This window comes from Ammospiza caudacuta, chromosome 7 (genome assembly GCF_027887145.1).
Source record: "Ammospiza caudacuta isolate bAmmCau1 chromosome 7, bAmmCau1.pri, whole genome shotgun sequence".
Taxonomy (NCBI): Eukaryota; Metazoa; Chordata; class Aves; order Passeriformes; family Passerellidae; genus Ammospiza; species Ammospiza caudacuta.
Window position 1 is genome coordinate 31,696,800 of NC_080599.1, and position 16,400 is coordinate 31,713,199.

The window sequence follows — 16,400 nt, forward strand, 5'->3', positions numbered from 1 at the left end:
GCACCTGTCTTTGGCAACTCCAGGTCTCTGCTGCAAACTGTGATGCAGCTGAGAATCCCACAAATTATGCAGTGGCCGCTCCTCCTCACCACCCCAAGAAATTCCTGTTCTTCCCTTTGATTACCTTAGGCCACAGAACTGCTAAACTATTAGTGAGAGCTATGCAGTCACTTCTTGATGTTTATTATTCTCTGGTTTTAACTTCCAAACCTGTTCTTATTATTTTGATTTCGGTTTTCCCATTTTCATTAGACCATTTAAAATTGTTAAATAATTACTGGGAGCAGATTTGAAATAAATTTCCCCAAGTAGTTGAAGAATTAACTTTGATATAGTGATATTTATGAAGATACAAACTGAGTTCAAATTCACTGGGGGATAAGAAAAGCCTAGGTAGAGCATACAGCCTTTGTTTTGAATGCAATTCATGTTAAGAGAAATAAATTCTAGCTTTGGCTCATAGATTACTATATAAAACGTCTTCTCACTTTCAAACTGTGTGAATTATTGCAACACTCCCATCTAGCCCTTTGTTATTATACAAGCTTTGATTTCACTCTACTCATGGAGAAGATCTATAAGCATTTGTGTTTTGAACATTTGCAGCTTCCTTTACTGGACCCCTGGACAAGAGCCTATGCTGCTCCTCAGCCCACTCCAGGCATTGTCTGATCTGCAGTGAAAATCTAGACAAGTTCAGTTGCTGTCACTATCATTTGCCAGTATCATTCTCACAGATTCCCCTGGAGAACTATCTGAGTTCTTCTGCAGCTGAAATAAGTATCTTGAAAATAATTCCTCCTGATAAAGAAACAACAAGTAATCCTCCAGACCCTGCAAAGTTCCACAGTTCCACAGGAAGGGTTTGCTTTGCACTCACTGCCACTTTTGCAAGAACTAAACTAAATTCCTAAACTCAGCTAACAGCATGTGGGATAAATGTATTCCAAAAAAATTAATGCAGTATGATCCATTGGTCTGATTTTCTTTCTCTTCTGACATGCAAAGTTTTCTGCCTTATTTTGCCTTCTGATATGAAATTTGATGTATGTTAGTTTTCTGAAGCAAAAGGGAAAATGAACTCCTACAAACACTAGGAAGAATAAAGCCACATAATAGTGTTATCAATTTAAGCACTGTTCTGTTGTGATTTAAAAAATATATTTTCATATGGATCCCATTAAGATGTGATAATATAAGTTTTAAGGGAAACATAGCATGATTTCTCACAGGGAAGGGTTAAGTAAAGGAGTCTTTAAGATTAAATAACAAGTACCAGTATGAGCCCTTTGATGTAGACTAATTTTTAATTATTGGCTTGCAAGAAATGATCAAGGAGATAAGATCAAACAAGTTAGCCTGTTGGAATTTTATGAAGCAAAGGAATTCAAAAAGTATCTTTCCAATCAGGGTTTAAATACTTCTACTCTCTGTTAATATTTTGCCAATTCTGAGGGGCAGAAGCTAAAATACAAACATAAATTTGTAATTTTACAGACAACTAATGCTAGAGTTTATAGCATTCCCAATTTTTCTTTTTGCAATGTCTGCTAAGTAGGACTAAGTAGGACCTAAATGGAGGAACATAAAGGACTTAGGTTTTGATGAATTTTTGTCTTTTATGGGCATTGATAAGAATACAGTTTGTAGTAATGACAGAGACCAAGAAAGAATACCTTTTTTTGAGATAGCCCATAAAAATGACTCATTAACTTAAGTCAGGACCAGTTAGATAAATCAATTACTTGTCTGGTTACATAGGAAGGAATGTTGAAATACCTAAGAGACATTTAAATTTAAATGTATGCTGTGACTTTTCCTAGTGCTTCACTTGACAAAATGCTTTTCATCTGAAGTCCACAGCCAATGTTCTTTTCTTACAGATCAGTCATCCTTTAGCTGTCTAGTATTCACTCAGGCACTTCCTGGGCTGAAGAAGGGAGGAGAGAGTCAACAATAGTTTCAACATAAAGCTGAAAATAACAGTTTCAGTTGAACCTACTTTCCTTTTCTGTTTTCAACCACTGCTGTTTGCTTTAATGTACATCTCTTAGTATTTTAATCCCATGCAAGTTTTCTCTTTGTAATTATTTGTAGTGTTTAACCTTGGATAAATTTGAAGGTTATCTTGATGAAGCTCAGCTGACTCGTCAAGCCCTTTATCTGCTGGAGGAAAACAAATTATGGGCTGCTGTGGTTTTTTCAGACTTAGAACCTACAGCCAGCAGTCTCCCACCACATGTGACATACAAGATCCGAATGGACATAGACGCAGTGGAGAAAACAAACAAAATCAAAGACAGGTATTTACCTGAAAGGGTTTCTCAGTTCTTGCCTGCCATAACATAAATATGAGAGACACAAGGGTGTTGGAATCTGTGTTGGATACATATGTAAAATCCAGCTGTATTTGTTAATAGTTACAGTGTAGTGCAGTGCAGAATCCATCTCCATTTACCAGGTGCTAACATAAATGGTATCACTCTTGTGACAAGCCAGGTAGTAGGTAGGTGTAGGAATACAAGGCAAAGGGATAATTCTGCTCAGAATCTGTTCAGTAACCTGCTTCAGTTTATAGATGGCCCCACCATTGGGAAAGACAGACTAGGAAGTCCTGCATGGATTGTGACTCATCTCTCCTCCACCTGGACAGCAGAGCTTCTCTGCTGTTCCTCCTCAAGTCCCCACCAAATAGACTCACTTAAAGGGATATAATTTCTCAGGACTCTCTACAGAAGAATATAATGGTATCTGGTAGTTGCAATTCTAAATACAGTTATTTCTATTCTAGAACAGTTATTCTGCTATGGGACTAATTTTTGTACATTTCAGGCCAAAATTGCTATTCCAAGTCAGTGTAGAGAAAATAAAAGGGAAAAAAAGAGCCTTCTACTTTCTTAAGCAATATGGTCTGATAGACCAAAGTCTAGAAAAGACAACTCCAGGCACTGTCCCTACAATTTCAGTTGCTGTGATTAATTAATTAATTAATTTGCCCCACAACCCTTCCCTAAAGTCACTGCTTACCCAAATAATTTCCATGTGAATTTTCTTTTGAGGTACTGGGATCCTGGTCCAAGAGCTGATCCTGTTGATGATTTACGTTATATCTGGGGAGGCTTTGCATATCTCCAGGACATGATTGAGCATGGGATTATTAAGACCCAGACCAGCACTGAAGTGCCATTGGGAATTTATCTGCAGCAAATGCCATATCCATGTTTTGTGGATGATGTGTGAGTAAAAGCAGTTTGTCTTAATTCTATTAAATACTTGGATTGCTGGATGGTTTAAGATTCTCAAGTACCAGAATTAGCCCTAAGTTATGAATGTCCTAAGGTATAAATGCAAGAGTAGTAACTGAGACATAGCTGAATTAATTTGTTTTTTTCCTTATCCTGTCATAACTCAGACTCCACAAGCCACCTTTGCCAAGATTCAACCCCTAATCCTAATCCTGGCCTTTGTTTCATCCAGTGCCCAGGCCTAAAATGAACTCAATACACTAGCCCCTTAAAAGCAGCAGTTTTTTTCCAATTTCTTCCCTGTTCACCGTGTGCTTGCTCCAATGCTGCAGTCTGTGATACTGCAGCTGTTCTCTTATACTTTTCACTCAAAAAAAAAAAAAAAAGGCATTAGAGGAATCTTTTCATAGTTTTGTCCATGTGCTCTGACAGCAGGCAAATGCTACTACTTCTGATAAAAGCAAATTGCAGACACATAGATTGGCCTGTCATTCCCATCACTCATTATATGTTGATCTGACAGAACATCACCCTGGCAAGCCTGCTGTCTAGTTCTTCTCCACTGAGAATATTGCAGAAGCAGAAACCCCATCTGTGCAAAAGTTCTCTGAAGCCTGCAGTGGCCACAGGCAGTTCAGGGTTGGTGTCCAAGCTCAGTGATGGCCTCTGCAGAGATCCTGCTCAAGTGAGGCAAGAGCATCCTCATGGTAACCGGTAGGCTGTGCTGTGCCCAGCCTAGTGCTTGTTACCTGTATCCATCCACAGGCAAAACTCAGTGTGCCCTAGGCCATATCACAAAAGCATGGGTTTGTTTCTCCAAACTAGATTGCTTTTCAGGACATTTTTGGTGAAAAAGTGAAGATTTTCCCTTTGTTTTGAAACTGACGTAGCTTTGATATGGCAAAAACGTAGTTCTGTAGGGCTCAGACTTAGGAAGCTGAAGACTTTTTGCTCCTTGCCTTTAGCAACTGTGAGCTTTTGGCCTCTAAACAATCAACACTGGATTCCCCAAACCCCATAATAGATAGTAGTGTTAATTAGTAGTATTAAAGTGCACACATAAGGATGAAAAAGTACCCTGGGAGCCTGAATAATAAAACCATCCACATCAATTGTAACTAGGGAGAGGGAGATGTATTCCCTCATCTTCTTCACCAGATAACTCCCCCAGCACAGCAAGGCCATCAGTGCCAGGGAGACATTGTTTATGTTAACATGTTCCCAGACTCAGCAAAATGAAGAGATAAACAGTGCAGCTGACAAACTGTGGCCTGTACAGGACCTTGTTAAAAACTCCTGTAACTATTGTGTGCTTAATAGAAAACTGCCCCTGGCTCAGCCTGCATTGCGTGCCAAGGGCTGTGGTGAGTTGGCTGTGAGTGGATGCCAGGTGCCCACCAAGCCTCTCTATCACCCTCTTCCTCAGCAAGAAGGGAGAACAAATTAAGATGGAAAACAACTCATAGGTCAAGATGAGGCCCTTTACTAAAGTTAAAACAAAAAATAACCCAAAGATTCATTCACTATTTCCCATCCAGCAATGTCCAGCTGCTTCCTGGAAAACAGGGACTCAGCATGCATAGCAGTTGCTTTGGAAGACATATGTTGTAAATATCAAATACCCTCCCAGACACACTTTCTCCTCCTTTTCCTTAGATTTTATATCTGAGCAGACACAATATGGAATATCCCTTTGATCAGTTTGGATCAGCTGTACTGGTTGTGTCCTGTCCCAAGATTCTGCTCACCCCCTTGCCTAGTGGTGAAGTGGGAATGCTGGAGAGACAGCTCAAATGCTGTGCCAGCACTGCTCAGCAGCAGGCAAAACACTGGTGCATTCTCAACACCTTTCTAGCTATCCATGCAAAGCCCAGCACTGTGAGGGCTGCTATGGGGAAAATTAACTCCATCTCAGCTAGATCCAATACCCTGATTCATGGTTTGTATGAATTTCAGCAACCTTGCTTTTTTCAGCAACTAATTTGTTTATTTCTCTTGTCAGTGAATCTTTGGAGCAGAAAGACAGTGACACTCCCATATTGTTAACCTTAACATATGTCTTAAAATATTCTTTGTAGATCATAGTAAAAGCATTATGGAAATTCACTGTGAAGAAAGATGTATTTTCATGAAGCACCAAATATTTTGTAGCCTTCAATAACCCTTAGAACCTCTTTGTAAAATAGAAATAACATTCATCTGACTCATGGGAATGCAGAAACCATTACCTTATTAATACTTAGGATGCTTGTGAGGTTTACTAGTGACATGCTATTGATGTTTGGACTGAGACTTTACAGTTCTGTATTTAATTAATGCACTCTTCCCCATTCCTTTTCCTTTTTGCTTTTCATCTAATATTTCTCTGTTTTACCTAAATTTAATTTATTCCTTCTTGCTTTGGTAGCTTCATGATCACCTTAAACCGCGCCTTCCCCATCTTCATGGTGCTGGCTTGGATATATTCAGTCTCCATGACTGTGAAGAGCATAGTGCTGGAGAAAGAAATGCGTCTGAAAGAGGCCATGAAGAACAGGGGCATAACCAACGGCGTGATTTGGTGCACTTGGTTCCTAGACAGCTTTTCCATGATGGCTGTGAGCACATTGCTCCTCACAGCTCTGATTATGGTAAGGATTGCTACTCTGAGACTCACTCTTGTGTTTGCACTCCTGATACCAGTTTGCTGTTGAGAAGGAATAGTAGCCATTGACAGGGAGATGTGAATGGTGGAGGCCTGTCCTGATCACAGCACGCAGCAGGCACATTCTTCTAAGCAGACCTCATAACAGCATCAGCACTTGGCAGAGACAGAACAATAAATGCACTAGTAAAGATTTATTGTGGGATCATAAAAAATACATCAGGCTGGTTACTCTGTATATCGTATTTTCTGTAGGCAGATGCAGATCTCCCAATAAATAATAATAACTCACTACATGTCATTAATTATTAATATCCATTGCTTCTCTGCTTAGAAACTGGGCAACTATTTCAATGGAAAAAGAGACTGCAAGGACAGAACTTTCAGGAAAACCTAAAAAAAAAAAAAATCCACCTTTTGCTCCAGTAATTCAGAATTACTGTATTTTTGTAACTTTTCAGGACAGTTCAGATGTTGTGTCTGGGGACTACCTTTTGTCTCCACTACCTGAGAACCAAGCTTTATATTAAGAGCTTGCTGCTATGTTTTATCATATAAATGTATAGCATTTTGATAAGGAAGAATGCCCTTGCATCTTTTCTGATGTGGGGAGCTGGTTTTGGTGTAAATACATAGTTAGGGTTCAAGCTGTTCTGTCTTACCAGCATGTCCTGATGAGTTTTTGTAGTTCCTGGTGTTTCCATTGCAGTTTGGGTGGATAGAGAAAGCTCACTTTATTTGCTACACTGGTTTAATTAAAAATCAGAGGGTAATTAATATCACAGAAGAATGTGCTTGTACCTGTAATTCACTTTCTTTCCCATATTTCACTATGCCAGTGTGAGGCACCTTTGTAAATATATTCTTATGAGACATTGCATTCCTGTTGATAAAGAAATCAGTCTCTAAGGCCCAGTGGGATGTTGCAACCATGCTGAGACCTATTTATAGCCTGAAAGACCTATTTGAGCATTATATAAATTGACCTAATAAATAGGTCTCAACATTGGTTTTAAAGATTACATAGATAATTGGCAGCAGTCCCTGTTCTTCTTGAGAGAGAAAGCATTTAAGCCACAAAAGCTCTAATGAAGAAAGGTCAATAAAAGTTCACCCAGTGGGTTAGTTAATACACAGGGATCTCTGAGAAACTGCACTTGGATTTCTCAGATGTGATATGCTTCTGTTTGAATAACATCCAGGTGTAGAAGCTTTATAATTTGCCTGTGGTTTTATTGTGGTATTTTTTAAAGATGTGCTTTGTAACACTTCCTTACATTGTCTTTTCAGTACATCAAGCAAGTGGATTAAGGGGATGGTGTGAAGAGATAAATGAAAATTTATTGTAATATTTCAAATAGTTTTATTTAAAACGCATGAGTTTCCAAGGGGGCAGATCTTGCTTGGAATCATTTACTTGTTAAGACAGGGACAGAATGTCTGTTTTCAGTCAGTTATGAATTTTGTTCATTTTGTTGTACTAACCTGAAGTCACAATCCAAGAACAGGGCTAAAGTTAGATGAAGGATTTGTTATTGTAATGACTTCAGTTGTTGAAACTAATACCTGGAAGAGTTAGAAGTCATATTAGGTAAGAAAGACTGGCTTATTACTCTTTATCTGTTACATGTCAATAGCAATTCTGACCTTTCCTGCTAGCAGAAAGGAGCAATACTTGTAAATATTTCTGTTTTCCTTTTGCTTGCAGCATGGACAAGTGCTACATTATAGCAATCCACTTCTGTTCTTTCTGTTCCTACTGACATTCACCACAGCCACCATAATGCAGTGTTTCTTGTTCAGCACCTTCTTCTCCAAAGCAAATCTGGCAGCTGCCTGCAGTGGAGTCATCTACTTCACCTTGTACCTGCCCCACATCGTCTGCTTTGTCTGGCAGGATCGTCTGACTGCTAATCTGAAGATCCTAGCAGTAAGCCTTTCACTGGTTGCATGGCATCTCTGCTCCCCTTCTCACAGTCCATATGTGAATCACAAAGTATTGCACATCTCTTCCTCTTGACTTTTTTGACTCAGGGAGGGAGACCCCTAAATCTCTCTTAAATAATTAAGGATTGCAGGTGTGGAAGCCTTTAGCAGGCCCAGTTCAAGAGATATCTTCATAGCTTTTAGAAAAGCCAATAAATTTATTTTATGCTTTGAATTCCAGGAAATTAGCATGCTAAAATATTTTAAATGTTTTGAATATTTCCTTGTAAGTCAAATCTAACTTCTGTTATGTTTAATAAATATGAAGGCAATTCACAAAATAGGAACAGTTATCTTTCTCATGTGCTATAACCTACTTAACACCCTATGTCTAAGCATAAGAAGACCTCAGGTTCACATTCCTTCTTTGCCTGAACCATAAAGTTAGGAATTGAACCCCAGTGCCAAAGTTCTGAGAAATACCTTTCATCTAATGAGTTGTAGACATTCTTCATGCAGTTGGTTCTCTTCCATTTTAGGTAAGATACTTAACAAGTCAGGGGAGCTGAAAACTTCTTGCTGTTTGAGAAGGAACCATGATCTTATAGAATTACTCAGATTGATTTTCTGTTCCCAATGAGTCAGGAAGGAGAGCAGATGTTTTGAGTCCAGTCTCCCCATTTTTACCAAGCATTTTAACAGCATAGGTAAAGGAACTATCTTCTCTTCTTGCACTGGGAAATATAAGGAAAAAGAAAACAAAACACTTCCAAAGCTGTAACTAAGTGTATAAAGTTATAAATGAAGTATAAACTACTGGTTTATTAGTTTGTTGTGTTAGAATCAGCTAGCAGACATGACAGGGGAAGCAGTTTTAGTTTTCCATATCACGATCATCTGGTGTACTTTCTGTCATGTTACTCATAGTGGCCCTGCCTCATACACTCAGGAAATACTTTGTTTCACCTAGATAATCAAAGGCGTACCCTGTAAACTTCTAGGTGCACCTATAGTATTTTTCCAAAAAGACATTAATGAAGAAAAAATTATCTATGAGAGTTTCCTAGTAGTTAAAGCAAGTACAGCCAAGGTTAAATTCGGTCTATACTGAATACTGCTTAGAATTGCAGAAAATTAAACATTACAGGCCAATATAAAAGTGAAACAACTTTTCTCATGTCATTTGTTATGCAAGGTTTAAAGTCTAGTCCCTAAAAGTCAGAGGGGTTTTTTTTTGTTTCAGGGTTTTTGTTTTCTTCTTGTGGTGGGTTTTTGTTTGCTTATTTGGTTTTGGAAAGTGTCCCCCTGTCAGGGCTGAATATCTTTTTTCCTTTATTCCAGAGTTTGCTTTCTCAAGTAGCTTTTGGGTTCGGTACAGAATACTTGTCACGCTATGAAGAACAAGGTCTTGGCCTCCAGTGGGATAACATCAGAACCAGTCCCTTGGAAGGAGACGAATATAGTTTTCTGTTTTCCATTAACATGATGATTTTTGATGCTTTCCTTTATGGAGTACTGTCTTGGTATCTTGATAATGTTTTTCCAGGTATGCCAGTTTCTTATTCATACAGAGTAGTGGTAGTTGCTGCAACCTGTGTTAGTCTAATTAGTCTCTGCATATTTCAGTGGCAGAAACAGGGTGTTTGACCTTGTAGACTATGAATCTTATCCAGTTTAGCACTCCTGGTTTATTAAGGACTTCCACTTTTCCTTCTTTCTTTTTTCTCTCTCCTGTTTTATTCCTGAAAAGAATGAAGAAGGAAGAGTAAAAAGGAGGATGTGATTTCTAGTCCTGTTTTATAATTTAAATAGAAAATAAATCTACAAAAACATCATCTGTTAAAATCCAATTTGTGTACATACTTTTCTTTTGAAGAGTTTCAACCATTTCTAGTGAGATTTCTTTAAATTTTTAAAAATATGGATTTGACAGTAGATTAGATTTTCTAATTCACATATCTACTTTGGCCACATTATGCAAACTGTTTTTTAAAGGATGGTACTGTTTCCTAAGACACATGCTGTGTCATTGGCAGTTGTGAAAGTTCCTGTGTGGATTTGTTTCTAAATGGAAGTCATGATTCTAGTACAAAGTCACAGAAGGACTTTCTTTGTTATCAATTACAAAATTCTGGAACCTTCTGTGGGAAAAAAAAGATTTGTTCTTCTAGCTTAAATGGTTATCTTGCTTCATATTTAATATTGTTGCAATATAATAACTACCAACTCTTATGCTGTACAAGCAAGTGAGCTTTCTTTTCATCAGTTTGTTACTGCTGCATGTGAACTGCAGTTCCAGAAGGTGTTCTTGGCAGATGGCTTTTTTCTTTTTCTTTTTGTTTTTCTTTTTCTTTTTCTTTTTCTTTTTCTTTTTCTTTTTCTTTTTCTTTTTCTTTTTCTTTTTCTTTTTCTTTTTCTTTTTCTTTTTCTTTTTCTTTTTCTTTTTCTTTTTCTTTTTCTTTTTCTTTTTCTTTTTCTTTTTCTTTTTCCCTTTTTCTTTTTCCCTTTTTCTTTTTCCCTTTTTCTTTTTCCCTTTTTCTTTTTCCCTTTTCTTTTTCCCTTTTCTGTAACTCTTTGTTTAAAAAAGAGTGGACAATTGACTATTTGCATGAACTCAGCAGGAACTAAACAATAAAAATTTCTTCATTCATAAACAAAAATCAAATTTTTTTCTGTCAGCACTTTACACAAAAGAAGCATCTTTTAGGCTTCTAGTTAGTAGCTTCACTTGCTCCCAATATTTTCTCTGTCTTGTCTTTCTGCTACTCTCTTTCTGTAGAATTTCTCTTAGCATTTCTCTGTCACACATATGCAGCCCTGCCAAATCAATGCTGTACTACTTGAGGTTAGTACAGGAATTCCCTGGATAATTCCTTGAACCCTCTGGTTCTTGTCCTGCTCACATCTGCTCAGAAACCAGCCACCCATTGGCACAATGGCCCTTTGGCTATTCAAGCATTCTGCTCCATAACAAATTTCACTTGGGTTTGCAATCATCCTGAATGAGAAACTGGTTTTTTTTGGCCACCAGTTTCAGAGGGGAATAATCCAGTCCATAGGAAGGCAAACTGTTTGTGAATGCAGACAGAGCATTTCTGTGCATGAATAGGAGTACAAGTGGTTGGCTGAAACACAGGTAGTTTTTAATTCAGAAGTAAGTAGGCACTTTCATAAGCTGTGGTTTTCAATTAATAAAACTGACCATCTTTTTATGAGCATCACAGATCCCCATGCCTGTTTTGAATAAGTAACACAAGGCCAATAACATCTTGAGTTACAAAGATGCCAGTTTTAAACATAGAAGCTCAAATTTCTGCATTCTATAAATCAATATGGTCCAGGAAAGCAGTGTTGACTTCCAGTAAGTCTGGTCTGACCTGCCAAGAACTGGTAATGTTACTGTGCTGTCTCTTAACCAAACTGAATTAACCTATAACTAAAAAAGCCCATGTTTGTTTAAGAAGAGGATTACACTGCTGTCACTTTTCCTGAAAGTCTGTGTGCTGAAATAACAGTCAGAGTGTCTTCTTTCATTACCAGTTGTAAATTCAGCCCCAGGTAATAAGTGTAAATTTAAAAAGCTTTTCAGTCATAACAAGCCTCAAGTGTTAAATGGGCATTAAAAGAAAGTCCCTGAGTGAGGCTAGGATCCCACCTTAAGCAGTGAGTTGCTGCCTGGTTGGTAAGGATTCAGGGCATAGCTTTATTCTGCAATTAAACTACTTTCTACTTAAGACAAGGTAAGGCAAGTCACATTTTCGGAATATTTTACTGCTGTCCAAAAGAAAAAAAAAACCTGTTAACAAAATCTGTTCTATCAACTACTTGGTACATGGTTTGACCTTCTGATATGCAACACTAGGACTGCAAGTGTTTATAATTAGACTTTGCTTAGATGAATTTCTGCCTACTGCAGAATGGGGTTATGAAGTGCACTTTACCTACTTATTTTTATTTTAGGGGACTATGGGCTACCACAGCCTTGGTATTTCCCTCTGCTGGAATCCTATTGGCTTGGCTCCAAAAGCCCAGAAGCTGAGAAAACAGCAACTGCTGATGGTGAGTTCTTTTAAAACTTTGTTTTTTAGAAATAACTTCACTGATCTGCTTAAAGGTGACTGCATAATATTTCCATTATCTGGCCTGCTGCAAAGGTGAGAGACTGCCATACACTGGGAGTCTTGGCAAGTGCTTTTGAACTTGGAGTGGTGTGCTATCATTAGAGTCATTAGAGGTGAGTCACTGTTCCATCTGAGAGCATTTAAGGCCTGGCTTAACAAGCAGCATCAAATCCTCACTCTGTAACCAACACCTTTTGAGACATTCAAGGAGTTCTTACTGCTCAGCACAATATCCATGAAATGTTAATCTTACACTGAGGTTCCCTACTTTTCTAAACCTGACTCTTTTCTACATAGTTTGACACTCGTTTAAGTCTGTTTACTTTCTGTTTCTAAGCAAGATCATAATCTATGCCACCCTTTTACCAATGTGAATAAGCTCAGTAAAGAGCCAGCAAGTTGATTAGGAGCTGGAGCATGTCACGTACAAGATGCTGAGAGAGCTGTGTCTGCTCAGCCTGAAGAGAGAAAGCTCAAAAGAGCTAGACTTGTCAGATGTGTCTAGTGGAAGGATGAGAGGCAATGGATATAAACTGGAAAACAGGAACTCAGATTCAATATAAGAAAAAAAGTCATTACCATGAAGGTAGCTAGAGCACTACAACAGATTGTTCAGAAAGGTTGTGAAATCTCTATCTTTGGAGATAGTTGCCATGATCTGAATTGGCCATATTTTTTTGAGGATTGAACAGGAAGTCTTTGGAAGTCATTTCTGATCTAAATTATTCTATTATTATCTCAAGTAGCCTGATTGTGCTGATTGTTATGTGATCCTCTCTTCTACAAAGCCCTTGAAAAGCTCAAGGCTTAGGGCTATTTCTTTTTCCTCAAAATACCTCTAGGGATATTAAATTTTTGTTAATTAAATCTTGATTACTTTTGGTTTATATAGAAAAAAGTCCAGAGTCAGAAGGTTGTGTGGATCAGAAGACCATGGAAAGGGAAAAAAATGAAAACAACTCAAATAAATCTGAAGAACCTGAAAAAACAGAAGAAAAGAGCGACGGCCAGGGGAAGAAGGATGGTAAAAACAAACAATGTAAACACAAACGAGAAAAAGAACCCGGCGAGCAGGGGAAGCCTAAGACAGATGTCCAGGACAAAGATGAAATTAATAGTAAGGAGAGAGAGCAACCTGAGTATTCTGAGATACTATACTCATTGTGCTTCATACCAAACTAGACATAGCAGTGATTGGAGCCAAGCTACAAGAGCTAGTAGGGACCCAGTAGGTGATTGCATATAACTGCCAGAGCTAAGCATGAGAGAGACATTGACTCTTATTTATTCCTCTACATTCATCATCCCTTAGAATATTTTAGCCATTGCACTTAAGACAGCTGGCTTCCAGAGAAGTTCCTTAACTTTTTTTTTTATCACACAAATGCAGGATGTTTCTTTGGCAAGTTAGTTTTCTTGCTGAGGGAAGCCTCAGAGCCACATACATTGACTCTTTAAAATTAAACAGAGCCATGATTTCAATAAAAATACGCTGAGGGGAATGTTCTTCCCTCTTAGTCCCTCCCCTCTTTTTTTTTTTTTTTTTTTTGCCTATCTTTAGTGCATTTTACATCAGTAGGAAAAGGCTGGTTTCAAAGGGATTTATCTGAAGTGCTCTGTGTGTCTGTCTGCAGCCTTTTCTGATGCTGACATTAGCCATCACCTAAGAATTCCTGAATGGCCTGTCTTGTTGTCAAGCCCCAATGTCTTCTTTTGTGGTGAGCCAGAGGAGTTTTCTGTATGAGATGCTCAGAGGAATGCATGTGGATTCTGTAGCACAAGTAACTGCTACAGACAGCTCTGAGCCCTTTCTGACTCTCTTGAAAAGCAAGAGATAAAAGTGGGGTCATCAGAGCTCCTCACGTAGGCACTGAAAACATGCATTCCGGGTGAATGGAAACAGGACAGGACTTCAAAGGAAAAGGACAGGCTGAGGTTAAAGGTTATTTCAGCCAATCTTCTCCTAGTACTGCCTTATCTTTTTGGTGCTTTACTTCTTAGTTCCCAGGTTCCAGCTGCTCCACAGCCACAAAGGAAGGGCTTTCTGCCTGTCACTGCACAAAAAAAACCAAATCTGTCTTCCCTTTCAGCCACCCAGGAACTGGGAGGCATGAGGAGAAGCCAAGAGCACACCTAGTACAATGACAATGAGGATGTAGGATCAAAATAGAGAAATATGAATCACAAAAAAAGGGAGCTCAATCTTCCACCAGTGTCCTTCAGGTGATGCAAAGCAGATACTGGGGGAGATCATTAGAGAAGTTGCCTCATAACTTGCCAGTGAGTTTTGAAGACAAGATTATGACACATATAAAACCAAGGAAGGTGCCTCAATTGCCAGTATATGGGTAACTATCTAGCCAGACTCCATGTGAACTTTTGTGAATACAGAGATGTTTGTATTTGTCCCAGCAAGGTAAATGGAAACCTAGATTCTTTTCACAAGTCAAAAGAAAAGTAACTCATAAAAATAATTTTATCTAAAATAGTGCTACCCATTCTATATTGATAATTACAGCTGTTCTCTCATGTACAACAAATTTGGGACTTTTTCCTGAGTCCTGCTGGTGACAATAATGACAGTCACACAAGCTGCTGATAGATGTGGGGTTGGTTTTGCCCAGCTGACATTGGCTGCTTTCCACACAGGCCTGCTGGGTACTGAACAATTTAAGTAAACTGCAATTGCAAAATAAGCCTTCTACAAAGCCTAAAGCATTCTGTGTAAACAAAAGTGGACAGGGTCTTTAGTTTCAATTTCTCAACTCCCATAATTCACATTACCCAAGGGCTTAATTTACTTCAAAGGAAGTTTGTTTTGTCTAGAAGCTGATGCAATAAAATGTCTTGATGATGCTATTTGCAATAACGCATTTTTAATCCTGAGAGAAAGCTATCTCATGTAGTGCTCATGTTAGGTACTATCTAAATTCTGACCTGTTCTCAGCAATGGGGTAGATTTCACCTACCAGGATTAAAGGCAAATTTTTTTGTTGTTGTGTTTTGTTTGTGTTTGGGGGAGGTTTTTTAAGCATCATGGTCAAAGAATGCACAGCTGGGCAGATTATTTGAATGGCAGATTTCAGCCCAGCTAGAAAAGCAACCTGCTGCTTGTTTAATGTAATCTCTCTGCCTATCTAAGTATTTCCAGAAAACAATTCCCAATAATCTTCCTGCTACACAATGAGAACAGAAAGCATGTTCAGTTTCCCCTGGCCCAATGAGTTACCTCTCCACAGACCACCACAATTCTGGGCTCTGCTTCTCCTCTCATAGATATGAGGGTAAATCTAAATAAATTGCACTGCAATTAGAAATCTAGCCGTAGTTTTATACTGGTGTGACTTGGACAATCTGGCCTTGGAACACAGTTATTATGCTGGGTATGTGCTATTGCTTCTGCATTTACTGATGTGTTGTCATCATCAGAACTAGGATTAAAACAGGTGCTTTTATTCTCTTTCAAGTAAATGCCTTCTTTGAGCCTGAGCCAGCAGGATTGATTCCAGGAGTGTGCATTCAGAACCTGGTGAAGATTTTTGCAAACAGGCCCAAACCAGCAGTAGATGGGATAAATATTACTTTTTATGAGGGTCAGATCACAGCCTTCCTTGGTCACAATGGAGCAGGAAAGACAACTACCATGTAAGTCTCTTCTTTTAGAAGAAGCAATCTAGGGCAGTGCTCTTTTGCTGGGGCAGTCTTTTCTTTTCACTCTTCCCTTGTCTCTCTACCACCCCTGCAGCTGGCTTGACACACAGCATTAGGCTTTTTCCAGACAGGGAAATGCTGCCCCTAGGCATAAAGGAGATATTCTGGATTAGTTAAAGCCCTGGGAGGGAAGTCATGCATGACACAAACAAGTGAAAGTCCAGAGGAAAGGAAGCAATTCTCTCACCCAGAATTCATTTCCCATGGCCAAACTACCATAGGTGAAGAAAGAGAAGGATTTCTGGTTGAAAGAAAAAATTTGCATGCCGCTATATTCCACATGTTCTTGGTTTCTCTGACTGGCTCTAGGTCAGTCACATCTATTGGTCTGTGTTCAAAGAAGTATAAAATACAGGCCCTCTTTAAATAAAATGGCTACATGCATGCAAGATCCATGTCCAGATTAAATTGTTCCTCTAGTCCTAGAAACCAAGCATCCCAGGAGGCTGGACTTCAAGGATGTTTAATTTTCTTTATACAGAACCTTATTTGGCAAGATAGGATTCATTGGTGAACAAGACCTTTTATAAATCTGTGACAAGTTAACCAAATGTTGAAAGAATTAAATGTATTTCATTATGACTTTTCACAGCAGAATACTTTAGGATTTTTCAATTAAAACACTTTTATTTCAAAGGCACTTTAAATTGCCTCATGATTTTTTAAATTGTTTCACAAGGAATATGTTCAACCCAAAGTAAAAGCATCCTAATCTGCTGAAATGTTTTGTAATTTGGGGGGTTTATTCTATAA

General features: G+C 38.5%; 1 protein-coding gene across 1 annotated transcript in view; it reads left to right on the forward strand.

Annotated features, from left to right (window-relative positions):
- Window positions 1-16,400, forward strand: part of ABCA4 (ATP binding cassette subfamily A member 4) — a 60,059-nt gene that overhangs the window by 20,430 nt on the left and 23,229 nt on the right. Inside the window, exons 12-19 of the mRNA XM_058808008.1 lie at window positions 2,098-2,303; window positions 3,060-3,236; window positions 5,653-5,875; window positions 7,598-7,819; window positions 9,157-9,361; window positions 11,776-11,874; window positions 12,829-13,053; window positions 15,404-15,581. Of these exons, the coding sequence (XP_058663991.1) occupies window positions 2,098-2,303; window positions 3,060-3,236; window positions 5,653-5,875; window positions 7,598-7,819; window positions 9,157-9,361; window positions 11,776-11,874; window positions 12,829-13,053; window positions 15,404-15,581 (1,535 nt within the window). The remainder of the gene's footprint in view (window positions 1-2,097; window positions 2,304-3,059; window positions 3,237-5,652; window positions 5,876-7,597; window positions 7,820-9,156; window positions 9,362-11,775; window positions 11,875-12,828; window positions 13,054-15,403; window positions 15,582-16,400) is intronic.